The sequence below is a fragment of the Grampus griseus genome (genome assembly GCF_964374135.1).
Source record: "Grampus griseus genome assembly, chromosome: 1".
NCBI classification, from domain to species: Eukaryota; Metazoa; Chordata; class Mammalia; order Artiodactyla; family Delphinidae; genus Grampus; species Grampus griseus.
The window spans coordinates 54562384-54589444 of NC_139017.1; the positions used below are offsets into that span (position 1 = coordinate 54562384).

General features: G+C 39.2%; 1 protein-coding gene across 6 annotated transcripts in view; it reads left to right on the forward strand.

The window, feature by feature from the left end:
- The window catches only part of DNM3 (dynamin 3), a gene marked incomplete at both ends in the record, with an annotated part of 567700 nt that overhangs the window by 523831 nt on the left and 16808 nt on the right, over window positions 1-27061 (forward strand). For all 6 annotated transcript variants that reach the window (XM_082656445.1, XM_082656448.1, XM_082656446.1 and 3 more), the window contains 3 exons: window positions 4546-4710; window positions 12557-12783; window positions 13975-14208. In XM_082656445.1, coding sequence (XP_082512571.1) covers window positions 4546-4710; window positions 12557-12783; window positions 13975-14208 — 626 coding nt within the window. The remainder of the gene's footprint in view (window positions 1-4545; window positions 4711-12556; window positions 12784-13974; window positions 14209-27061) is intronic.

Here is a 27061-nt window from a genome sequence, read left to right on the forward strand (position 1 = left end):
TGTTGATCTTCTATGTAAAGTGCTTATCACAGTACCTAGAACACAGTAAGTGCTCAATAAATGTTCCTGGGAGAGGTAGTATGTTGATGCTGAAATGCCATCACCTCCTTCTGTTAAATACAACAGCAAAATCCCAGTATGTTTCAGATCAGAGAGACAAACTGAATTGTACTTTATCCATTATGGAGGTTTATATTGCTTTATGTAAAAGATGTTTTCATCACAAAGCTGTAGGTCATGTGTTCTCACTTATATACATAATTTCATCATCATTTTATCATCCTCACTATGATCAAGTAGTAGTGGATCCTAACTCATCAACTTGCGGTTTCTCTCATCTCCAATTTTTGTAACAAGTAGACACTCTTGGAGATCCTGAAATGCACTGAGCAGCTTTCTTTTTTTCTTTTTCTTTTTTTTTTTTTTGCGGTACACGGGCCTCTCACTGTTGTGGCCTCTCCCGTTGCGGAGCACAGACTCCGGACGCACAGGCTCAGCGGCCATTGCTCACGGGCCCAGCCACTCCGCAGCATGTGGGATCTTCCCGGACCGGGGAACGAACCCGTGTACCCTGCGTCGGCAGGCGGACTCTAAACCACTGCGCCACCAGGGAAGCTCTAGGCAGCTTTCTTGATTTAGGTAAACCCTTTTGTAGTGTCAGCTCCTCCTCTTTCTCCTCTTTCTCTGGTGCATCAAGCTCTGTTCTAGGTGCTGAGAAGGGAGAGAGAAACAAGACCCCAGAGTCTAATAGTGGAGAAGCATAAAATCAGGCTGGATAAAATAATAAACAGTAGTACCAGACACAGATGAAGTACAGTACAGGGAGCGGTGGAGGGTCTGAGGGCCATCGGGAGTTTGTCTAGAAGAGGTGATGAGGGAGCTGGGTTTTGAAAGATGAAAGATCTTCACAGATGGGAGGAGGGGATTCCAGGCAAAGGGACTAGCTTGCAGAAAACATGGTGGTATAAAAAAATACGTTTGCCATTTTTATATGGTTGGAATTGAAAATGTTTTGTGCTCAAATTTTTCAACTTAAATTTCCATAATGTGTGTTGAGAATCAAGTGGCTCTCTAACTCATTCCATGAATATTCAGAAAGGAAAGAGAGAAACTAACATTATTGAGCACCCACGAGACCCTTGGCTAGGTTACTTCATATGCATTATCTCATTTAACTTCCACAAGTTTTCCAGAGAAGTGTATTCCCATTTTAAAGATGGGGAAGCTGAGTCTCAGTTACATTAAATAAGTGAGGTGTGGCCACACAACCACTACATGATAAAGCCTGAATTTGAACCTAAAGTTTTTACTTTCAAATACAATACCCTTAAAACAACATTGCAGTTACCACTGATTCTTAGAATTTGGGCTCAGCATGGAACACAATCTGCAGTGGTTTTTATGCCCTGGAAAGAAGTTTGGGAAAACAATTGGTTTATCACTGCCATGGCTGACCTTCCCTCTATCACTTTACCAATTTATGACCTTAGTTTTTTACCTATTTATCCCAGATCCTATTGTGCTTATATTACAGATTAATAATAAAAATAAGGAACTACCTGATTTAATTCTTTCAGTGACCAAAGACCATTTAAAAAGAAATGGTATAGGGAAACAACTGTCATTTTTGAAACTTCCAATCCTCTCTCTTGCTGTAGTAGCAGTTAGATGCCTCAGAAATGTCCTCCACAGTATGGTACTGGCACAAAAACAGAAATATAGATCAGTGGAGCAGGATAGAAAGTCAAGAGATAAACCCACACACATATGGTCACCTTATTTTTGATAAAGGAGGCAAGAATATACAGTAGAGAAAAGACAGCCTCTTCAGTGAGTGGTGCTGGGAAAACTGGACAGCTACATATAAAAGAATGAAATTAGAACACTCCCTAACACCATACACAAAAATAAACTCAAAATGGATTAAAGCCCTAAATGTAAGGCCAGACACTATAAAACTCTTAGAGGAGAACATAGGCAGAACACTCTGACATAAATCACAGCAAGATCCTTTTTGACCCACCTCTTAGAGAAATGGAAATAAAAACAAAAATAAACAAATAGGACCTAATGAAACAAAAGCTTTTGCACAGCGAAGGAAACCATAAACAAGACGAAAAGATAACCCTCAGAATGGGAGAAAATATTTGCAAATGAAGCAACTGACAAAGGATTAATCTCCAAAATTTACAAGCAGCTCATGCAGCTCAATAACAAAAAAACAAACAACCCAATCCAAAAATGGGTAGAAGACCTAAACAGACATTTCTCCAAAGAAGATACGCAGATTGCCAACAAACAAATGAAAGAATGCTCAACATCACTAATCATTAGAGAAATGCAAATCAAAACTACAATGAGGTATCACCTCACACCAGTCAGAATGGCCATCCTCAAAAAATCTACAAACAATAAATGCTGGAGAGGGTGTGGAGAAAAGGGAACCCTTTTGCACGGTTGGTGGGAATGTAAATTGTTACAGCCACTATGGAGAACAGTATGGAGGTTCCTTAAAAAACTAAAAATAGAACTACCATACGACCCAGCAGTCCCACTACTGGGCATATACCCTGAGAAAACCATAATTCAAAAAGAGTCATGTATCACAGTATTCATTGCAGCTCTATCTACAACAGCCAGGACATGGAAGCAACCTAAGTGTCCATCATCGGATGATTGGATAAATAAGATGTGGCACATATATACAATGGAATATTACTCAGCCATATAAAGAAACGAAATTGAGTTATTTGTAGTGAGGTGGATGGACCTAGAGTCTGTCATACAGAGTGAAGTAAGTCAGAAAGAGAAAAACAAGTATCATATATTAACACATATATGTGGAATCTAAAAAAAAAAAGAAATGGTTCTGAAGAACCTAGGGGCAGGACAGGAATCAAGATGCACACATAGAGAATGGACTTGAGGACACAGGGAGGGGGAAGGGTAAGCTGGGACGAAGTGAGAGAGTGGCATGGACATATATATACTACCAAATGTAAAATAGATAGCTAGTGGGAAGCAGCCGCATAGCACAGGGAGATCAGCTTGGTGCTTTGTGACCACCTAGATGGGTGGGATAGGGAGGGTGGGAAGGAGACGCAAGAGGGAGGAGATATGGGGACATATGTATAAGTATAGCTGATTCACTCTGTTATAAAGCAGAAACTAACACACCATTGTAAAGCAATTATACTCTAATAAAGATGTTAAAAAAAAAGAAAAGAAATGTCCTCCAGTTGTCACCCTGAAGTATGGGGCCAGACTCTCAGGATTGGAAAGTGACCACTGTGTTTTAGAGTGAGCACATATTATTTTAATATTTTTAAGGTGTTAGAAGAGCAACAGAAGCCTTTATAAATGTTTAGAACTGATTTCTACCTTTGTTATTGTTGATTTTTGTAGCCTACAAATATGCCTTTCACACATGCATATTGATCGAAAGTTAACGCTTATTTATAGATGTCTTTAAGCGATTCAGCACGGTGCTTTGCCGAGAACTGATTGGATAAGTAAAAACCCGGCATATCAAAGTATGTACATTTCGAAAGAAAAGTACTTCATGTCCACATTGGAAGCAATAAATTATTTTCCCCTTTTATTTTTTGCATTCATAATTAAATCTTTCCAAAGCTAGAAAGTAGCCAGACCACTAACAATATTTGTATCATGTTCTGGGGCTTAGATGGTTCAACCTGACTTGAAATGGAGACCATTTGTTCTAAATTGATTTCAATGCCAAGCCAATAGGTCAGTCCTTAATGATGAAGATGCCATTCCAGCCCAGCCTCTGGTGGATAAGCCAAAATTAATTAACTCAAGTCCCATAGTATAGAAAACAGATGCTTCTCTCATGCTGCAGAAATAAATGCTTTGTGTGTGGATGCGTTCTGTTTTATTCAAAGAATAACAAGTTAGAAGTTAAAATTGTAAGTTTTTCACAGTTGAGCCAGCCTTTAGTAGTGATGACAGAAGCATGAATTTATATAACAAATTCCAGCAAGAGCATGGAAAAATGAATTATCCCCTATATCTCTTACTTTGGCTCCAGGCCAGGCCTAGGAGATTTAGTTTTAAATCTGGACTGATCCAAGTGCTGATCCATTCCAGAGCAGACCTAGGAGTTCCAGAACAACACCAAGGTTATTTCTAATCTATAGGATCCCTGGAGACGCCTCCCAGAAGTGTACATCTGCATCATATGTTTGGATTCAGTTCTTTGGCCAGCTTGCAAATGGCTTAAGATTAGATTGTTCTCTGGAGGTATGTTGTTAGGTGCACTGTTTATCTGGTCATCCATCTAAACATTCATTCAGAATTACAATACTTGCTTTTCCTCAATTGTGGCAGGCTAAAGGTAGCATAATAACTGCATGGTTCTGATCTCTTTTCAGAATTAATGGCTGTTTGATAAGATAAAGATGTTACCATCTAGTAGTACAACTCCAAATTCAGTAAACAGAAGTCTTTCATCTGATAATGTCTGGTATTTTTCTCTTCTGAATAAATGTGAAATAATCCATGTTTGGCTTTCCTTTCTGTTAGACTGAAAATGATGAGAATGGCCAAGCAGAAAACTTTTCCATGGACCCACAGTTGGAGAGGCAAGTGGAGACCATTCGCAACCTCGTAGACTCCTACATGTCTATTATCAACAAATGTATTCGAGACCTAATTCCAAAAACGATAATGCATCTTATGATCAATAATGTAAGTGATTATAAACTGTCTCATTTTAACCTCTAACCCATCCTAGTGTGGAAATTGCTCACATTCTCTTCAGCTTCTTTGTGATATTTTCTGGATGGTTGAAATACCTATCACCTAGGCTTATCATTTTCCATTACAAGTGGTAAGTGACTGACGAGTGGAAGAGAACTTAAGAAAGAAAACATAAAACTTCTAGATACAGTACAGTGGTATTCCCTATTGGCTGTCTCCTCTAGAAGGGTGTGAATTTGCTTACAATAAAGCAGAGCAAAAATACTCTAGTCAGGGTATAAATTAGTTGCAAAGCCAGCAATAAAACCAGATACCCTGGCTCCTAGACTTTGAGATTAAAGGCAAAAGATATTTATTCTCTTCTGCATACACACACATACTGAATATGGTAATATGATTATTTTCACCTTCTAAAAACTATGGAATGCTATTTTAACATGGGAAAGGGCTTTTTGCCCTGTGCCCTTGGCTACAAAGTCAGTTACCTTTTCTTTTCTAAGGTAAAGATGAAAGAGCCACGGATCTCAAAGTGCCTGCGAGACTAGCCATCTGTTGATCTATATTGCATAGAATCTCTCCCTTTTCATGGTTATTTTTATAGCAGTCAGAAAATGATACTTAAATTACATGGTCTGGTTTGGTCCTTTTGTTAGCTACTTTGTTAAAGTGTAAATAACATCACAATTTGTTTGAGAACTTATCTTTTAGATAAGATAGGCTATAATGAGGTGTTTTATAGCAGGCTTTTCTGACTCTTGAAAAGTGAGACACCAACGATTTTATTCCTAGTTATCTTCTAAGGACACCTTCTTATTTAAATCAATGATATATTATGAGCATTTGCTTGTAACAAATAAAAATTAGATGGTAAAGTACTGAAAAGAGCCCCACACTAGAATTTAGGAGAAACCTGGATTCTATGCTTGGCTCTGCTACCGACTCTGTTAACCTAAGACAAATCCTTAACTTATTTCTACCTATTTCCTCCATATGTGAAATATGAATCATAGAAAAAGTACCTGGCTTAGGGATTTGTTCCACAAGATAGTATATATGGAAGTACTATGAAAAGTATAATTGTAAGAAACTAATATGGCTGCCTACTTAAGAATTGTAAATAGCCATTATCCATATATAAAGATTCCTTTCAAAATTCTAAGTATGACAATCCGTTTGTTATTCATGATCTATGAGTTTCTTGACTTTAAGAAGCCCCAAACGGTCACGGGAGCAATCTTGTTTTTAACTCACTCTGTTTTTGTACACATTCCGTGTATTCAAACAAGGTTAGTAGGATGCTTTGATGCATCAGCAGGTAAGCAATGTATTGCAAATATATTGGAAACTATAAATTATATACTTAAGCTTGGTCAATGGCCTGCTGTGTGACCTGAAGCAAATCATTTGGCCCCTCTGATCTGAACTCAGTCACTGCTAAAACTACACTAAGAACCCTGAACTACCCCACAGAGTTGTCAGAGAACATCATAAGTATGACTATATGCCATTTTGAAAAATATAAAGTCCTAAGCAAATAGTCTATTTTTTAAATTACCCTCTTAACTTCACTTAAATGAGTTCAGGTTGTTTTGCCTGTGGAATCCAGGCACTTGCTTATTTAAACATTTTCCTGATTAAGTATCATTTATCTTTTCACTGTTTTACTGAGAGTCATTAGTGCTGCCATCAGTTCAAACGCTGCCCTGCTCTGCACTATATTATATCATCAGCACAGGAAATAGCACTTCCTGTCTACAGCTGTGAGGAGTGGCTTGACATAAATTAGTTAAAAGGAAAAAAAAAAACCTGTTGCAGATCTAACCTACTTTCACCTTCTCAAGAAACACACACACACACACACACACACACACACACACACACACACACACACACACACACACACACACACACACACACACACAGAGAGAGAGAGAGAGAGAGAGAGAGAGAGAGAGAGAGAGAGAGAGAGAGAGAAACGTGAGGGTAATTGCCCTCACTCCTCACTGGTGTGCTCACTTGCTTCATGAAATGGCGAAAGCCCCACCTACAGGGTATTATCCATGGAAGTAAAGTTCTGCTAATTGTCTCCAGGGAGACCTCACATAAGAGTCATGAGAAAGAAGACTTCAATTAAGATCTGATCTCCAAGGTCAAACCTTGAAGTAGAGATTAATAGGAATAAGGAGAAAGCAAAAACATTATGTAATGCTGGATTCTTATGAAGTTATGGTTATCTTTGTTTGAATTTAGCTTTTCATATCTACCAGAAAATAGTTTTACACATCTAGGATGACTGCTTTTCTTTGGGTATTATTTTATCCACTTTTTTACTATACATGTAAGAGTATATAGTTATATATATATATTTTAAATCTATATATGTAATTATGTATATGTAAAAATACAAATCCCTTTTTAAAAATGTACTCATATTCTCATGGCATTTTATTGTACAGAACGTCTGAGCCCTTTTTGTTCATTCCAGAAGAATTTGTTCATTCCTGTTGAGTACAGGAACAGAAACACAGTGAACACCCAGCACTGTGTCATGCATATGTGTTGACTTTTTTTTTTAAAGTGAAGAGATCTTCAAGTGAGAGAATTAATCATAGAATCACAACAAGAAAACACATACTTTGACTCCTTATTCTGAATTCCATCCACTTAACCCTGCTGTTTCTACAAATGGTTGTGGGTGAGAAAGCTAGCTGTTCCTCCAGAACCAATAAATGCCTAAAGCCGGGTCCTCTATTTGTTGACTATCACTATTGAAAATGGTGCTGTGGCCCTTCCTCTTTGAAATGGGAGTGACTACTCTGCCTTCTGAAAAAGAATATGTTCCAGCCAACTTTCATAAAGTTCAGAATTTGGTGGGCAGTTTCCTTTGAAAGTTTACATTAAGCGTTCTGCCACTCAAGTCTCCATATGGAATTGTTTAAGAAATTTAAAGCCAGCAATAAATGCCTCCCCTCAGACATACTGTAAGCCTTTGTCTATTGAAATGCAGCAGCTGTTTCATTGCTTAAACATACCAGGTAACAGCAGCGCAAAGAAATAGCAAGCTTACGACAGGCGGTTGTTCTAGACAGGCTACAGGCAAAGAAACAGAGTTTTGTTCGGTACATTAAAGAAAACACACATATAGTGCCCCACAGCAAGCATATTTTGATGGCCTCTTCTCTGTAGCTCACACCACCAGAAGTTCTCCATCAGAGAATAAAAAAAGTGGATCCAGTTTTATTCGAAAAGTATTACTGGCTAAGGGGCACACAATTCTGTGTTTGAACAGAATAGCCACCTGCTGGGTACTCATGATTTTGTGCAGTTTCCAAATGAAGAAATTGAGGCCCCAAGAGGTTTAAGTGACTCGCCCAGAGGGTTCATTTTACTTGAAGATTTAATTAGGGTTTGTTTGAATATGAGAAACAATGTTTTGTATCTTAACTAGTAAGTAATTTAAAACATTGTTCCTCATATTCAAACAAACCCAGCTAATACAAAATAGAATGTAAAGTTTTTTTATGAAACATTTTAAGAACCAAACATGAAACCTAGAGGCATTTCACACTTGGAGCCTGTGCCCCTGGACCCCTGGAGGTCCAGGTTCACTCTCCTTGGCCATTGATACTTTGGTGGAAAATTAGTAACATGTGCCCTAGTTTCAAAACTTACTGTAACTTTAATGTGTGTGAAGTAGAGTGTTATTTTAAATGTTCATTATTTGAGGGAAAAGTACATCTTAAATGCCAGAGCACTGATTTGTTTCCACGGGTCAAGAATTCTGCATCCTGCTCAAGAAACAGATCCTGACTAGGACCCAGAAGCCCCACTCTTTCTCCCCCTCCCCTATCACTCCCCACCAAGGGTAACACTCCTGCTTTCTTACACTGTAGATGAGTTCTAACTGTTATTGAACTTTGGAATCATACAGTACGTACTTTTTTGTGCATCTATCTTCTTTTCTCGACCTTTGTGAGTCAAAGGATGTTACTTTTTTTTTTTTTAAAAGAAGGAAAACTTCGTTGGTCTTTAGCAAAATGAAAACCCTCGGAAATGTAAAGCAGTCTTAAGCGGAAATGAGAGAATTGTGAGATCTCAAAGAATCACAAAATTCTACCCAAGTCCGTCTCTAAAACTAAACAAAATTAAACTTCTCAATTAAATTTTTATGTGCGTATTCACATGAATGAGAGTTATCACTGTCCCATTCTGTAGTTCCTCCTGTCTCAAAACAGATTTTAAGGAAATGGTCTCCTTAGTAAACTGAATTGTATGAAAACTCTATAAATGCCTCTCCTATTTGTGAAGGCTTTAAAATGGTTGTAGTAATAAAGACAAAGTTACAGATCCAAAAATACTGCAGGTTGCTAGAGAAGGGTTAAAGTAAGAAAGAGAGGAAAACATGTGGAACGTTTTTAATGACCTCACATTCCTTTACACTGAGCAGAACGACATGGTGCAGTAATGCCTGTTTATCTAGCCTGTAGAGTTTGAACTGGAATGAGGTTTTGTGTGTGAGAATTTTTTGGTGAACCACACAAAGATGTATAGGTTATAAGGTGTTATAATTAAAGGCATAAATATTATTTCAAATCTCACATCCAAGTATAATTAGTTTATGTCATGTTCTGTGAGGTATTTTCTAAATGCTATCATGTAAAATGGATCCACTTGCCCTCCAATTGTGCAGAATCCTTGGTTTAAATATTTGTACCATTGACATACAAACTACTCAGAAAGTCCCTGAAGTGTCTGGAAACTCCCCGAAGTCCCCCACCTTTGTTCCAGTTGTAGCATTAGAAAGTGAGGCTAGCAGGAGGGGAAGAGTCTTTCTAGAAGTTTTCTTAAGTGCAAAATAAAATGTTAACTTATGCTTTATGTTGAACTATGTCACTTGATGCCAGCACTGTTGCACTAACCTCCTACCCCTTCATACCTAACGCCAAGTTAGACTATATACTGTAAAAAGAACAGCTTTTGTTGTTGGAGCACTGACTAAATGCTGAGCATCATGCTAGGCAATTTATATTCACTCTTTCACTGAATCCTTGTACCAACTCTTTTTTTTTTTTTTCCTTCCACCAACTCTTGAGGCAGCTCCTACCTTTAACCTCATTTTACAGATCAGGAATCTGAAACTCAAAGAGGTTAAATTATTTGTCCAAGAACAATAAGTGTTAGAGCTAGGACTCAAATTCAGAGCTGTCTGATTCCAAAGAATATGCCCGTAACCACTGTGCTATATTGCCATTTTCTCTCATGCTAAAATTATTCATATTATTTCGGAACATTGCCAAATCTGTTGGATAGTAGGCAACTATCCAACTATCCATCTATGTTACAGTTTTAGTGTGTAACATTTTGATGTGGAAGAGTTGATTCAAGGCAGATCTTTGATCAAAATGCTGAAGCAGGCTCTTACTATTTTATTTTGTGGTTTGTTTGACAGTTGCTTCTTAATTCAGATCTGCTTTAAATCTATTCTTGGAAGAATCTTCTTTTAAATTGTGTTTAATAGATTCTAAGTGATACTCCAGGAAGATGTAAAGCTTCAAAAGAGCTTAACCCAACTGATGGTCAATGCCAGGAAACTTGTCTGGTTTTGAGTTTGGAGTTGCATCATCTCTCCAAGTGGATACACACACCTCACAGTGGAAGATTTGTGCAAGCGTGCATGACTCCTTGGGTACCTGCAAGTGTGTCTGGCAGTAAATAAATCTTCAAGGAGGGGAATGAAGTATTTCTTAAGCCAAATTTACTATCTTCTCTAAATCTGACTTTCTTTGACTTCCCCTCACCCAAACCTCAATGCTTGAGGTGTCTTTGTTCCTTTCTTTGTTGCCCTTCACATCCAAACAGCACCAAGTCCTGTTGGTTTTTCCTTTATAATGTCATTTATATCTGCCCATATTTTCTATGCCACTTACTAAATTAAACCCTTATCATCTCATAAATGATCTGCAATGGCCTTCTGACAGATTTATCTCTACTACCACACTTGCAAATTATTTTCCAATCACAGCCAGATTGATTTTCCTAAAACTCTCTTTTATTATTTCACTTACTTGTTTTAAAAGCCTTCCATGGCTTCCCATTGCCAAGTGGATAAAGTTCAAGCACTTTTCCTTGATATTCAAGGCCTTGACACCTGGCCCAGGGTTATCTGGCCAAATTTACCTTCCACAGCTATCACACATAAACCTTCCCTTCCACCAGACAGTTGCCCAAATACATCTTGTGTATTAGATTGCTTCCACATTTAAATCACTCCTGGTTTACAGAATATGTGCAGAGAACACTTTTTATTTCACCACAACAAAGCTGTGATTTAGCTGAATTTTCGGATTAGTAGAATTATCTACATGGTTTGATACCTTTAAAAAATAGTGAAGCTATGTGTTTTAGAGTCTTGTCATCTCTGAGTTACAAATGTAACTACAACCCAGGAATTTTGAGCATCTGACAGGTGTTCTGTTGTCTGCTTGAATTAGTAACAATTAAATATACTGGACTTTGGCCTTTCTTAGAGCCAGTGACTCTAGATAAGCACTAGCTTTCTCATTTAACAGAGAAACTGAAAAATCCAAGTTGCTTTATTTTTCTAGGCTTAAGTTAATTGGCATACATGTGCACCACACTAAAATAATGATGCTTAAACATAAATTATCTTTTCTAAGCACTCAAAGTTAGGCAAGGGGGTTAATGGAAAGAGCACTGGACTTCAAGTCAGAAGATTTGGGGTTCAACTTAATGTGTGACTTTGGGCAAGTTACTTAAACTCTCTGAAGTCCATTCAGTTCCTTCATCTGTAAAACTGGGATAATAATATACATTTCATAAGTATGCAGTGAGAATTTAAATCAGATAACTTGTAAAGGCACATTGGATTTCATTGATTCTCACATTCACTTTTTTCACATTTAACATTTCTAACATGAAGATGCATGTTACACTCAATGACATCTTGGCATTCTGTTGTAGTTTAGTTGATGGTGTTTTTTCTTTCTTAGTGGCACATAAAAGACTGGTGTGTCTTAAAATCAGTGGTGCCTTAGACTTGATGAAATATAATGATTGGTTCTCTCTCCCTCAGGGCTACACAATATATGCATCCTCTCCATTCTCATCCTGCCACAAAATGCCCCTCCCCTAAGACTCATACGAATTTTTCATATTTTAGTTTGTTTTCATATATCTGTTAACTATGGAACCTTATGTCAGTCCTCATCACTGTTAAGCTCTAGAAAGCAGAGAATATATCACTTTTTTTTTGTAAATCAACTTGCATAATTATATACAATTCTGTATTTAATAAATACTCACTTATTGGTGCTAATTCCACTTTTGAAACAACACTGAAACCTGGGGTCTTAATAGTATTCCAGTGATTTTGGTAAAAGCTAGGTAAAGGGCTGGGAATACCAAGGAAGTAATAGCTTGTGTTATTACATAGGTTTCTGTGTGTCATTGTTTCCTGTTGAAAATACCACTGCTTATCTCCTGGTACCTTCCCTTGTCTATATATAAGCCAAGCAGCCTCAGACAACATTGCAGAAATGCTTGTACAGCCAACAGGCCCTGTTCTGGCGATGGTGAGGTTTGGCCCTCTTTTCAACTAATCTATGTTTTTCTTTACTGTCAACAGCCATAAAACTGAGAGGAAAACTATTATTGGCATTGGAAGGATAATGAAGAAAATAAGCATAAATAGATGCACAATGCATCCCTTTTCCCAGAGTGGACTTTTGTGGCCTTTGTCCACAGGCTATGAACCAGTTTATCATTCAGTCACTCATTCATTCCCATTTTTTACTTTTCTGTGGTGACCTGGCAGGTTAAAGATTTCATAAATTCTGAGCTCCTAGCACAGTTATATTCTTCAGAGGACCAAAATACTCTGATGGAGGAATCTGCGGAACAGGCTCAGCGCCGGGATGAGATGCTTCGAATGTACCAAGCCCTTAAAGAAGCCCTCGTGGTCATCGGTGACATCAACACATCCACGACGTTCACGCCCGCACCGCCGCCAGTGGACGACTCCTGGATCCAGCATTCCCGCAGGTAGGAAGATGGCTCCACATCACCGGAGGCCTCCCAGCTTGTCCAGTGTCATTTTCTGAATGTGCTTCCCTAAACCAGTATGAACCTAAAGAAAAAAGAGGAAAAAAGATATTTAAGTCCAGGAGCGAGAGAGAAGGTCAGATGATCCCAACTGCTTTCAAAATCAAGCACAAAATCGTTGGAAACGCCTCATAGATTAACTGTGTGGTTTCCTTTACTTATAGAACTACTTGTTAGATCTGTGGGAAAGAACTACAGGACAGAGCTGCCAAGTAAACTATGAAAAGCCTAACAAACTTTTTATCTTAGGTATTGGCATATCCCAATGATCTGTACTGTTCTAGGGTGTGATGGCTTAGGAGTGAATATGATTTGAACCTAGTACATTTTTAGAGCGTGTCAAATTCAGAACCGGGCAGATCCATCTCCTGACCCTAAACATGGTCCTAAAGTAAATCGCTTGAGGAAATTGGATCCTAAAGATTACAGGTGGGGAATTTTGAAGTGTGTCCATATTTCATTGGAGATCAAGCCTAACTAAAAGAATTGTGGGCTGACTTACATGATAACTTCTTTTTGAAAGGGCTATTTTATCTTGAAGATTATGAGTTTGGAGGAACTAAGGTGATTGGCAGTGGAAAGAATCAGAACATGTGAAATTCCTTAAAAATTTATTGACTTAAATAACTGTGTTACACATAATTTAAAAAAAAACTTTGCACTTAAAAAAAAATCAAGCACAATATATCCTTACATTGGAACGTTATACAGCCATTAAAAAGAGTAAGTTCTTTAAGTAGTGGAATGAAAACACAGGCCAGTTAATGTGAAGCTTTAAAAAAAATGTTAAGTTGTAGAACATTGTGTACAAAAAAGCAATGTATGTATATATATATATATATATATATATAGAGAGAGAGAGAGAGAGAGAGAGAGAGAGAGAGAGAAGATATTGTAGAATATAGTTAAAAAGGATACCCGGGAAAAGATGTTGGTTGTCTCCACAGAGCAAGGGGGGAAAGGAGGGAAACTTTCTTTTCACTATTTACCCTTCTATTACCGTTTAACATCCCTAACACGTGTCTGAGTTAGTCAGAAAATACTTTTTAAAAAGCAGTTATAAAATATTTTTTAAGGATGAATTCCAACGGAGAGGAGGATGGGCAAACTGCTGTCGGTCTCTGCCCCCAGGTCCCCGCCTCCAAGCCCCACCCAGCGGAGACCGACGCTGAGCGCGCCCCTCCCGCGGCCCACGTCCGGCCGCGGGCCCGCACCCGCCATCCCCTCCCCGGGACCCCACTCGGCAGCGCCTCCAGTGCCCTTCCGGCCTGGCCCATTGCCTCCTTTCCCCAACAGCAGCGACTCGTTCGGGGCGCCTCCACAGGTTCCGTCTCGGCCCACCAGGGCCCCTCCGAGCGTCCCAAGGTGAGTGTTCTGCGCGAGGCCGAAAGCAGGGCCATGCTCATCGGTTCTCTTCTCATAGCCTGACAGACAAAATTGATTTGGAAAAGAAAATGGTAAAGATTCTGTCATACACGTTTTCAGCTTTCCCTCCGGAAGGGGGATCATGGGAAGATTGCTGAGCCTGTGACACCATTTAGAAACCAGTATATGGCCTAAACCTCTCCTTTCTCAACTGGCACAAACTAAATGGGACCAAAGAAACCTGGGTCCAGATGAATGACGTTTTGGCAGCTGGTTGTAGAATTTGACGGAGACCTTTGAAATGAAAGAGTCGTGGCTGGGTTGCTGCAAGCTGTGTGCTCCCTAGGTCACAAGAGCATCACCAGCTAAGGCCTGGCCTTCTCTATTACCAGAGGAATTCTAGAAAACCACTGACTTCAAGGAATATTATCCATCTGCCCTCTGAACTTTGACCCTTAAACCCAATATTATTAACTTTAATGTAGGCTGAGTAAAAATCTGGCTGGTTAATCTGTGATTGTTTTTTAAAAAGCTATGCATAGAAATTTTAATACAGACATATAATTGCTGTGTGCAGTCACTGATCACATATAAGATAGAACATTGTACATTTGAATAATACATTTGGCATTTGTAAGCAGATTGTCAGGCTTAACTGTGAAACAGAATAGCTAATAAATAAGTAGGACTTGAAATATGTATACATATAGTTGAAGCTATATTCTAACCTTCATACATTTATGGTCAATATACTAATTAGAGATTTTGAAAATAGAGGGAATTAGGGTTTTTTCCCTCAACATCAGAAATTTAAAAATGAAAGAAAATAGCCCATACAGAAAGTTAGTTTTTTAGAAGTTCAATTCAGAGGGTTAAAATATTTGTATACTCCATGAAGAAAAACCTTACTATGCAGGTACCATAAAAAGAGAAGTGAGTTCTGCCCACCCATGAAGCCTGAGTCACCTCACCCTCTGATTTCAGTACTTACATCTATTTTGATCTTCAGGCTGTTGGGTATAATGAAGAGAAGAAGGGGCATCTTAACCCACTAAACAAAGGGAAGTGTAGGGGGAATAGAAGGAGATGTGCAATCAGAAGACCTGGTTTGCCACAGGCCTTGGGCCACTCATTTAACTGAGCCAGGAGTTCCTCATCTATGAAATAAAGATACAACAAGGATGTGGCCCAAATCATATGAGACAAGGTATTTGAAAGAGTCTCACAAACTGTAAAGCACTGTGGTTGTTACTGCCATCATGATTTTGGTCCCCATCAAAGAGGATATATGTACTCTCAAACCTATGTATTTTTTTTTTTCTAACCTCAATAGGTTTGGCTTATAATTTATTTGGAACTGAGCTGAATTTCTGGTAATAATAGTAACAACAGGTAGTATTTATCGAGCTCTCAATGTATGCTAGGCACTGTCCTAAGAGCTTTGCAGGTACATTTTTGTTTAATGCTCACAGCAACCCCATGAGGTAGGTTATTATCTATTTTACAGACGAGGCACAGAGGTTAAGCAACTTGCCCAAGGCTGCTCAGCCAGGCCCGAATCGAGCTGGGCTTTAATCCCAAGCAGTCTCCTAACCATGTCGGGGTTTCTCCACCTCAACACTACTGACATTTTTGTTGTGGACATTGTGCTATGCGTTTTAGGATGTCCAGCAGCATCCTGGCATCTACCTAGTGGATGTCGGCTGCACTCCCTCAGTTGTGACCACTAAGAATGTCTCCAGACATTGCCACTGGCGGCTGGGAGAGAGGCGGGGGGGGTGGGGTGGGGGGATGCGGGGAGAGGTTAGGGTTAGGGTTGAGAAGGCTTGAGGACCCTCCCCTGGAGAACCACTGCACTGCAGTATTCAAAAGACTGTCCCTTCCATGTAAACAAGCATAAAGGTCAGCATTGAGCCTCACCACACACAAGATTAAATTATTGTTTTAGGAAACTTAAAATTGACTGGGAAAGGGTCTGCAGTTGTGCCAAGAAGGTGTGGAGGCCATTGGTGGGGCGGGGTGGGGGGGTGTTAAGCATGGGAAGACGGGAGTCCCATACAGGAGCCTTAAAGTGGGCTATTTTGTCTGTTTAGCTATAAGAAGGAACTAGAGCAACCTGGTGGCGCCTGTCTTCGAGAATGAAAGTGCATGTCTTTGCCTGCTCGCTTGGCTGCTTTACCTCTGGGTTTCAGATAAGCTGGCTTGCCAGTACCCTTCAGAGATAACTGTTGAATGCTAAATTGATTTGTTAAGCCGGGTGGAGTCGCCCTTGGTATTTCCCAGCTCACACACACACAAGGTAGGCAGCAGGAATCGGGCTCTGGAGCCTCTGCTGGAGAAGGGAAACTGCCAGGTTTCAGGCACCTGCTTTGGGGAATTTATAGGACAACAGCGTGTTATTCAAAATTTCTGGAGTATTCTCAGGTTAGAGCCAGACTTAACTTGATCTGACCTTGCAAAGAGTCTCAAAAGTAAAACAGAAATGAGGGTTCAGAGTAAAAAAGGAAAATTGGTGGTTTTTGCTGAGCCTTCCAGTTTCAGCGCCAGTTCAGCGCACTGGGAGGGAAATCCTTGGGGGGACGAGGGGGGGTCACCTGAGAGAGAGCAAGAAAGACTTTGTTAGAATCCTTATGCCTATTAAAATTTAGCTTTAGATGGAGAATTCTGACCACGTAAAGTCTGTTTTTAATAAAAGCCAGGGCAGGAATCCTACCAAATGCAAGCCAGAAATAGGGTTTAAGATTTCAAAAAAAGAAAGAGAGAAAAGGAAAGAGAGACAAAGATAGAAAGAAAGAAAGAAAAAGTTGAGGGAAGCTCTTGTTGAAACTTCACCTTGTTCTATTTATTTATATACTCTCTTTTCCCTCCATGACTTGCCTCCATTTTCTCTATTAAAAACTAAAATAACTCGAAATGCCATTATCCATCATCTCCAGAAAAACAACCCTTAGGTTTCCGAGAAGGAAGTTTAATTTTTTCTCCAGTTTTTTGCTTTCTTAAAGGCCCTTTCTCCCCTTTTATCTGAAACCAGAAACTCATAACGTGACAAGACAGCACAAGCAGTGTCCTGCCGGCTCCCTGCTGGGCTTTAATATTACAAAGGCAAAAACTGAACTTTTAGAGGCAAAAGATTCTGCCACTCAGCGTGTGCCTGTGCACAGTTTTCTTCTGGATAATTTGTGATTTCATTAGCAAGTTGTGATCTTCACTTTTAAGAGCGTAGATTTATCATAACCCTATTCAGATGTAATGAAAGCACCTGCAATTGTACAGAAACCATGAGTGTTCTGCTTTTTAGAAAAAAAATGATGATTTTTCTATCTTTCCATTCCAATGTAAAGGACGAGGAAGGAGAGAGGCTGGTGGAGTGGTTTTTGGCCCAGTTTTTCTCAGCTGCTCAAGCTGCTCTGGTTTATGTGCACGGAGGTTTTCAGTGAGGGCTAGAAATATTGCAAACTACATGCCTGTTTTAATTAACTCCTCCTGAACTAGGGGAGCATCTCTATCCCAAAGAGCCTCACCAGCATGTATGCTTCTGCCATTAGAAAGTTAACTACGCAAATCTGATTTGTGGAACATTCTCTGTTGCCGGAATGTTTGGTGTGTCCCCTCCCCTCTCACCTCTATCAACTTCTCTGAAGCGTCTGAAACCCAGTTGGAAAATCCCAGCCAGTCGTGTCCTTGTTGAGCAACATGATCTTAAACAGACATCAGTACCTCTTTAGGGGCCCTATTCTCTTACTTGAAGATCCTAATCTTCACCAAACACTAACTTTAGGGCTGATGTAGCTATTTTCGGTTACAGCTTCTTAAAATTAGCTAATTGGGAATCACAGCCTTTGACATTAACAGAACAAATTAACTGAATCAGAGTGTGTTTTTCCTGGCAACAGCCGACTCTGGCATTATTTCACTCATTTGTCTTCTCCCCTTTCCTTGGACTAGGCTATTTTGCAACGGTCAAAAGGGGATAAGGGTAGGAGGAAGGGTCTCTATCCAAGGAGAAGCAAACTTCATTTACCTCATCATCCAGCCTTCTATTTAAAAAAAATTTTTTTTTTGAAAAATAGAAGTCCTTTCTTTTAACCACCCCTGTCACCAAGTCTGATGGTGTCTTTTAAAAATGACAAAAGTGAATCAGAGGAAAGGACTTAGCTTTTACTCCAGCTCATTCACATGACAGAAACACAGCATGGAAACCAAGAAATGCTCCACAGAAAGACTCTCTGGTGAGGCCCATGGTGAAACTGGGGTCCCTGCACTGCAGAGACAACCCTGGAATAGCATCAAGAGATTATCCCAGGGCCTCCCACTTATGCTCCTTCCATGACTTACGAAGTTTCCCTGACTTTACATGCACACTTTGAGAGTCTCATCACAGCCCCACATTCTCAGTAATTTACTACTCAACCAATCATGGCAAAAGGTACATCAGTTTCTCTACGTGAAGAGACAATCCATGCACTCATGTTCTTTTTTTTACAGAGGTAAAAGCCATTTGGTTCTCTACAGTTTAGCTTAATCTGGTTTTAAATGTTTGACCCTGATGCTCTTCTGTACCATATCTCTTTTACGTATTTTATATGTTGATTTAATTGACAGTTAACACAGAATCCCTTTCAGCTAGAGATAAGGTCTCCCTGTTTTGTTTTCAGCCAGTCCCCCGAATTTTGAGTAAGAGCAAACCCATGATTCTTATGAGTGTGTCTTTGCATCCCTAATATCAAGGTTTGGTGCCATGAAGGACGAAGCTGCCGAGCCTTGAAGTTGTGGGCTCAGGGTTCACGGACAGTTAAGCGACTTGTGGGACTAGCCTGTCTGACTCCCCAGCAGTCATGTACTGGAAACACCCTGACTTACTTCCTCCTCAACAGCCCTCTAAGAGTACGACTTCTTTTAGCAGCTGAGTGTCTTTGGACAAGTGATGAATTCATCTTGTGATTTCTGATTTCAGCCATGAGCTTTCTATTTTCCTCGACATCCTTCTCCTTTAAAGAACAAACAAATAAAAATATGATTAGGTGTTCTGATTTTTCAGGGAACAGTTTTTATATTTAGCAACTGGATTTAAAAGTCAAGCAAGGATTTTTACAAAGTATAATTGCTGAGAATAGAAACAACTTTGAGGCGTTCTTTCTGACTCTTAATATTTAAGGCATCTCATGAGGCTACTATGTAACAAAATTAGTTACAGAAACCCCAAATGTAATTAATAATTTGTTGCAGGTTTAACATGAGTTGTCACGATGCTTAACATATTGTAATGAAAATGGGAATTTGGCCACAAGATGCTCACTAAAGAAAAGCGTCCAATTTAATCTGAGCCCCACAATTAGATATTTCATCAAAATCATTCAAATGCCACAGTGATTCTGGTTGTAACATAATAATTCACTGAAGTGAATCAATGGTTAATGTCAAAGGTTTTCATTCTTCAGGTCTTGGTTTCATTCTGGTTCAAGTGGAAGTAAAATTAGCCTGGTGGTTTCCTTCTTGGGTATAGCAAACTTGAGTCTACTTTACACAAACATCTGCCTCCCACCACAGTCCAGAATGACTGGCAGTCTGTTTAGGCAAAGCCCAGGAATTTGGGAGCTTTGCAGATGTGTCAAGGTAGATTTCAGATTGCCTTTCAGTTTTCAATGTGCCCCTTATCTCACTTTTCCAAACTTCTGATGGTGCAGGAGGGTACAAGAAAACGGAAAATAAGAAAGGATCTGCATGAGGCAAAGTACAAACAGCAGAAATGCAGACAGGCAGCAGGGCAGTAAATATAACAATATAGCATATACCATACCAGCCCCGTGCTAACTGGCCTTGAGTTAAGGGAACAACTGCTTCCATGTCCCACGACCAAGAATAGCAAATAGCTCTGTCATTGTTCTCATTTGGCACTCTAAATTGCTAAGCTTCAACAGTGTAGGGAAAGCCTTTCTGAGTTTCAGGGTACCTAATCCTGCCCCTGGTTTCACCTGATTGAGGAAGACAGCCAAGACGGGAGTCTGGCACAAGAGCCACTGACCAGTGAAAAACGCACGGCCAATAATTGTTATTCTTCCTGCAGCCACTCAGCAGCAAACTGTCACCAGTTGGAATCTGCTGAATGTTCCTTTATATAAGTTGATGTCAGCTCAGAGAAAAGAATTCTACACAGTGTAAGCAGACCCACAGTCTTGCAGACGCACACAAGCTAGTACTTCTGTTTCATCACTGCCCTCTTTTGTCTCCCTCACTGTAAGAAAAGAATGATTTTACAGGGAAAATCTTCATTTTCAGGCAGTTGTGGTCAGATGGCATGTTTTTCAATGACTTGAGAGATTCATGGCACAACATGATCCATGGCTCTTTCACCTCTAAATTTTATATAAGCAGCAAACTCCAAGAATGAGCTGCTGGATGCCTCTTCCTCCCTCTGGCTTATCAGCTACGAGGAGAAATTAGAAGTGAAATTTAGCTTACCGGAGCTGCTTTAGCCGATAGCCAGGAAATTAAACATGAAAACGTAACTGCTGCATCTTTCTCTCAGAATGTGCTTTACATGCCTCCCTCCAGCAGAATGAGAAAGGAGTTGAGGATTTAACTGAGGGTTTGACGGCTTTTGTCTGCTTGTCATAACTTTACTGCTGCTTAAACATAGAATTTTTAAATGCACAATGTTAAAACCTTTAGCTTACTCTAGCCAACATATTGTAACCATTGTCTAGGGGAACCTCTGAATCTAAACACATATTTACACCCTTTAGTTGCCAAATGAAATCCACCTGGCTTACCCAATGCTGTTTCCCAAAGAATATTACACTTTTGGTCTGGCCAGTATTTTTAAATGCAGGGGACCAGGGGGCCGGGTTGTTGGAAATGCATTGGGTTTGCAAGAATCTGCATGTGTCCTGATGCCACATTACCGGTATTTAGGTGAAGTTTAGATCATATGGCAACTCTGACCAGAAGTAGAATTCCTACAGAGGGCAAAGTCCAAAGCCACAAGGAACTGAGGCAGCCTCATCATGGCACAGTACTTTCTTTTCTTTCTGGCTACTTTTCAGGCGTCAGAGCCACATGATAGGCAAACCTGCAAATAACAAGTGCTCTAATTTCTGAAATTATTTTTTAACCATTCCCATGAACACCAGGAAATGTCCACTCCTGTTTTCCAGTCAAAATTATCTGCTCACATGAATTCTAGAAAGAACACATTCCATCCAAGGATCAGGAAAAAAATCCTTAATCAAAATGGCAAATAGCAAAATTCTCAATCATTCATGGTCAATGACAAGGCCAGACCTTCTTGATTTTAATTGCTCAGACACGTGGAGAATTCCAAATCTTTGTGACGTCAGCATTTTCCCCCATTGGGATGAGTTTAAACACTGAAAAACAGGATAATACTGTTCTTGCTGCTATTATGGGAACCCAGTAAATATGCAAGTTAATATAAAATTTAGAAATATGCTTCATCCCTTTCCTATTTTTTTTGTTTGTTTTGTTTTGTTTTTTGTAGAAAGGCTAATGAACCAACTGAGACAGAGAATAAGCTAAAGGCTAGATAACCACCAACTAGATATACCACCACAAGTGAATCCCCAAGCTTCTGTGGCAATGTTGAAATCCAAGAGAAAGGAGACCTCAGGTGGCTTTGAATATGATTTGGAAAATAATCTTATTTTACAATCAAATATGCCAGTTGCCTCCACCATGTAAATACTACCTGTATTAGGTTTCAGATTTTCATGATCAGCCTTATCTAAATTTCAGTGAATTTTGCATTCATCTAGAATGAGACCTTTTATGAGAGTAGGAGACAGGAAAGCCTTTTCCAAGGTATTTTGCAGCCCAAGAACCTAAAATGGAATTATTCCACTTGGGAATGGATAATTATGTAAGATATATTCTGAACCACGTGTATTTTTTTAACTTTGTATTAGGATTATTCTCAAAGCCAGTTTTAAAAGTGAATGAAGTTTTTCCCTCAAATAAATCTCCTAGTCTTGTGTTCAAGGGTCTCCGCCAGAAAGTCTGCACACTGCTTTGCCTTTAGACCACCATTCATGGAGGAAAGCTATAAAAACTGAGGAAAACGCCTACTTATTTTTAAAACAACTAGAATTTCTTCTTGCTTCTTAGTAGTATTGGAAAATATTTTAATAACTAAAATAATAAAACTTCATGTGAGGCCAATTCTACATTAATTATTGCCTCTTGGGGTGGAAAATTAAGGAAACATTAGTAAATGTGTTAACTAGAGAAACCACTGCACTAATTTCCCTGCATGTATCTGGGTCTAAGGTCACAATAAAATCCATACTGTACATAGCCCTTAAAAGAAAGCAAACTCACAGTTTTAGCTCTAACAATAGTAGTATCAGAATACTCAGGACTGAAATTAATGGACCATAAAAATCCCTGTGATTCATCAGTAGAATTTGATTAACCTACTTAAATGCTCTACAGTTCAGTTTAGGGATCTGTAATGAGGGTTGCTGATATGATTGCTTGATTTGTTTTAATATTTCAAACACTCTACCCCATTACCATCTTAATACTCGAAAACTAATGAGTATTTGAAAACTCATTTTAAAGCACCGTATCTTTGAATAAACATGTTGAAATCGTGTTTCTTGCTTTTGCTTAAAACTTTGGTGTGTAATTGATGCCACCTTGTAGATTTCCCTCTTTTTTTTTTTACTGTACTCGCCTCCTTCAACCCGGGACCTTTTCTATTTGATATATAGTGTTTATCCAGTCTTCTAGGTGTGTGAACAACACATGGGGCACTCATACCAATGACCATTGTTACTGTGTTGTTCCCTTCCCTGTAGAGCAAGAAGTCTCAGCAAAATATTCTTGATGGTCCCAAGGAATCTTTGCAATTTACAAATACTTTCCCAGTCTCCGGAGACTCTTCAGGTTTCTGTCAAAATGATGTCATTTTTATCATTAGAGTTAACTTTTCTATTTTTGTCTATAGATTTCATACCACTTATTAAAGTGCATTTTGAGGTACAAAAATATGAAGCTAGAATAAGGAAGGTAGCACTGACTGTTGTCTCCAGTCCAGAAAGCAATGTTAAATCGGCAAGGCAAGGTTTTAGGACATTTCTTTTTACTGCATTCTCATTGCACTCCTGCTTTGTACCCCAGTCCTTCTGATTCCCCTTGTCTGTCAGTTGGGCCCTACACCCAGTTATACAGGACAGTCTTCCTTTGGTTACTTCTGTCTGACACCTGCCTTCTAGCTGTGTTTGGCAGGCCAGCAGGATGAGGTAATAATCAGAAGAAAATGTTCTGGTTCTTTGGCCTCATCCATGTACAACATTATTCAAAACAGTTTTCTGTGAGTGAGAATAGAGTTGCTTTGAGGTCCCTTGGTCTAACATTCTGTGGTGATGTGGAGGAACAAAACTGTAAACTTTTTTGATCCCTTCTAGAATAGTGGAAATATAAATTATACCTGCCTTTGTCCATCCTCTCAGTGATGTTTACAGACAGATATATGTAGAAATGAGAGCCTTTCATTTGTAAACATTCTGGCTTTACTCTCTCCAAGTCCAGCCATCTTCTTAAGCACAGCTCCCATGGTCGTTACAGTCGTGTTTTCCTAAAAGCATATTTTGTGAACTATTTCTCCAAGATGATGGCAGTTTTTGTAAGCCAGATGCCTAAAAGACATATGGTTTTCATAGATTTTTCCGTCTAGACTTGCTTTATTTAGTGACTTTCGGTCTGAATTGGTCCAGTTAAATTTTCTGTAGGAGCTTGTATAAAATTTTTAAACGTGGGCATACCACTAAGGTGTAAAACAAAAAGTTTGACTTCTTGTTGGCGAGCGATTAAAAGGGATTGGTTGAAACTTTCCTTCAGGTTAAGTAATTCTGATCATACTGTACGCCCACTCGTCTATTCCTCTCCCACAACACTGTCCAAAATGGAAAGGCTTACCCTAAAAATCCGGTAACTGTTAAATTCATATTCTTCTCACTGTTTTCCTGAGTAAATTTTTTGTATTCCAGTTGATGTATGTGAGTGTGTTAGAAAGCTCTGATTCTTTCTGCAGACTCTTTACATGGCCCAGGGGACATATGATTCCTTGCCCTTTTAGCACCAGTTTTTACAAATACAGCATTTCCCTCATTTTAAAAAAACACCCAACAAGCCACTGAGTAAAGGAGACGAACATACAGGAGTTTTTGTAGTGCCTTCGAACACCAATGAAAAATTTCATTCTAAAATGCGGTTTTTGAGCCGGCATCAAAGACTCATTTAGCAACAATATGACACTTCAAGAGAAAAACAATAACTTCTAGACTTGCCCAGAAAGCAGCCTTTTGCTCCCTCTTTTGTAAGAGCTAACACCGCAGATCCGTTCCCAGTTTAACTGCATCAGGACGAGGAGACTCGTGGAAGGGAGAAAATGTGGGCCGTTCTGTCTCCACCAGTATCATCACTTGGCTTCGCACTAAGCATTTAATTGGACTCGGTCACATATTTGTTCACTGACATGGCAGCTTGCAAGGCACACCGCCTCTCTGTTTTTCTGTTTGCTTTCAACTTTTTTGTTTTTAAAATTTGAACTCTAAGGCATGTTAGAGCTCCTCCTGCTGGAATTTTTTTTTTTTTAATCACTGGGATTCTAATTAGTAAACAGTAACTCGTCTCCATTTTCTCCACTCTGACTGATACGAGTGACCGGAAAAATACCACATGGTGCATTTAAAACTGGCCTTTTAATTCACCGGGTATCACAGGTCAGGCAGAAATGAAACAATGGCACAACGTAAATCTTCTGTAAGTCTTCAAATTCCCTGTGCTCAGTTTTTTCTTGTTGTTGTTCTTACAAAAATAAGAGGAATTGGAAAGTTAACTTTTGCATCAGTATTCCTAATTACATATTTACCCTCTTTGAGATAAGGCCTCAAGTCAGATATCATGCCCGAAAGCTTCTTGCTCTCTATCAGAAAGGGGCAAAAGGTCTTTTCCACCTTTCCAAAGCAGAAATGAATTTTACACTTTCTTATAGAGATCCAGTGTTGCCTTTTCCCTCCCCATCCTTGCTTGTTTTGCTTCTTCTCCCTGACTTGAGATGACAAAGGAATATGCATCTCAGAAGTAGAAGTTTGCCTCTCCCAGTAGCTAGTCCTTAGCACCTCCTTCCCAACTTCTCCTCCTTCCCCCAGATGTCTGAGTTGGCCAACCCCTTCCCCTGGTGCCTGGGGTGGGAGTGAGGGGAAGGGCAGGGAGAAGAGGACAGAAGAAGATGAAGAGGGTTAGAAATAGTTTTACCCCAGCTACCATCAATGGGAGTAGGTTTCTACATACAGCATGTAAGTTCTTAGATCTCTTTGGGCATTTCTTGAAAAAGAGAGAGAGAGGGAGAGAGAAGGGAGGAAGGGAAGGAGGGGGAGAGAGAGACAGAGAGAGAGAAAGTCTTCCGAGGGGACACTGCCTAACTTCTTTCAATAGCCATGTGTGTGTAAATCTCTTTAAAAGCCACATCCTCTCTCTCTATGTAGTTTTCTCATCACTGTATTCCTCTTACCTTCTGCTTCTCTGCATACCTTTTAGTCTTTTTCTCTACCCAACTTATCTGTCGTCAGTGATACAGTACAGAAGCTAAAATATAAAAATTAATCTCAGAAGTAATGCTTTTTAGGAATCATATTTTAAAACAACTAAAAGCCCTCCAAAAGTTATTTGTTTTATGAATTAGGACTTGGAGCAAAACAAGTAATTTTGCCACTTGTGCTAAAGAATATGACAATACTTGATTTCTCAAACTGACAGTACTTTTTCTAGCTTTTTTTCCCTTCATACATACTATCTCCTATTCCTGGAATGCCAGTCCCCTCAACTTGTTCTGTTTTCTTCAAGTCCTTCCAATCCTCCAACCTCTTTCCATCCCCAGGCTAAGACTCCAGGTGTCCCTGAAACTCTTGAGGCATAATCCTGCCGTAGCACTTACCCAACTGTGGACACTGTTTACTTGTCTCTCTTCCCAGCTCAAGTAGAAACTCCTGGGCAGCGACTGTCTTTACTTCTGTACCTCTAACTCTTAGTACAGCACCTAGCACATAAACAGGGCTTATTGAGGTAATGAAAGAAAACAAAATGTGTTGATGTTTGGTGTTTAATCAAAGTTTATTTTTAGAATTAGCCCAATATTTAGTGTATTTTAAGGAACAATTTAAACACACTTTCTCTCTTGTTCTGTTCTGTTGAAAACCTTGCCTGTCTAATTCTTTTTACGGCTCATAAACTGAGCAGATTTAATGTGGGTAAATCATCCCTTAAGCTGCCTTTTTGCTGCAGCCACAGAAGTGGGTTTATCAGTACCATCCTTACGGGTGAAATCCAAGTCAGATATTTAAAATAAAGTAAGGAAAGTGTGGCAAGGTAGGTTATATTAGCACTTATCTCAGAGACTAAGTTATACAGTATACTATATGTTTGCATCATCAAATAAAAACTGTGGACTGTTTTTCTCCTTATGTTCTTATTTCAAAGTCTATCAATTGATTCATACTTTCCCAATAGCATACATTATAAAATTGTGGGTTCATTTTCACAGGAGAAAGAAATGCTGGCTCTAAAATGTAGCAAGAATCATATTAGAGAATTTTTTGAATCCTTTAAATGGACTCCAAGTTCTCTGTTCTTTCCAACATCTACTGTAAACTATTCTTGGACAGTATCGGCTTATTCTGTTACTAAAGCTAAAAGGCCAAAAATACGCTGGATAGCATCCTATAGTATTTTTGATAATAAATTACAAAATATTATCTTCCATGTGGACGAAATCATGACTGTTTATAGCATTTTTCTGAACTTATTAGCCTTAGATTTTTTAGATGTGTAAAAC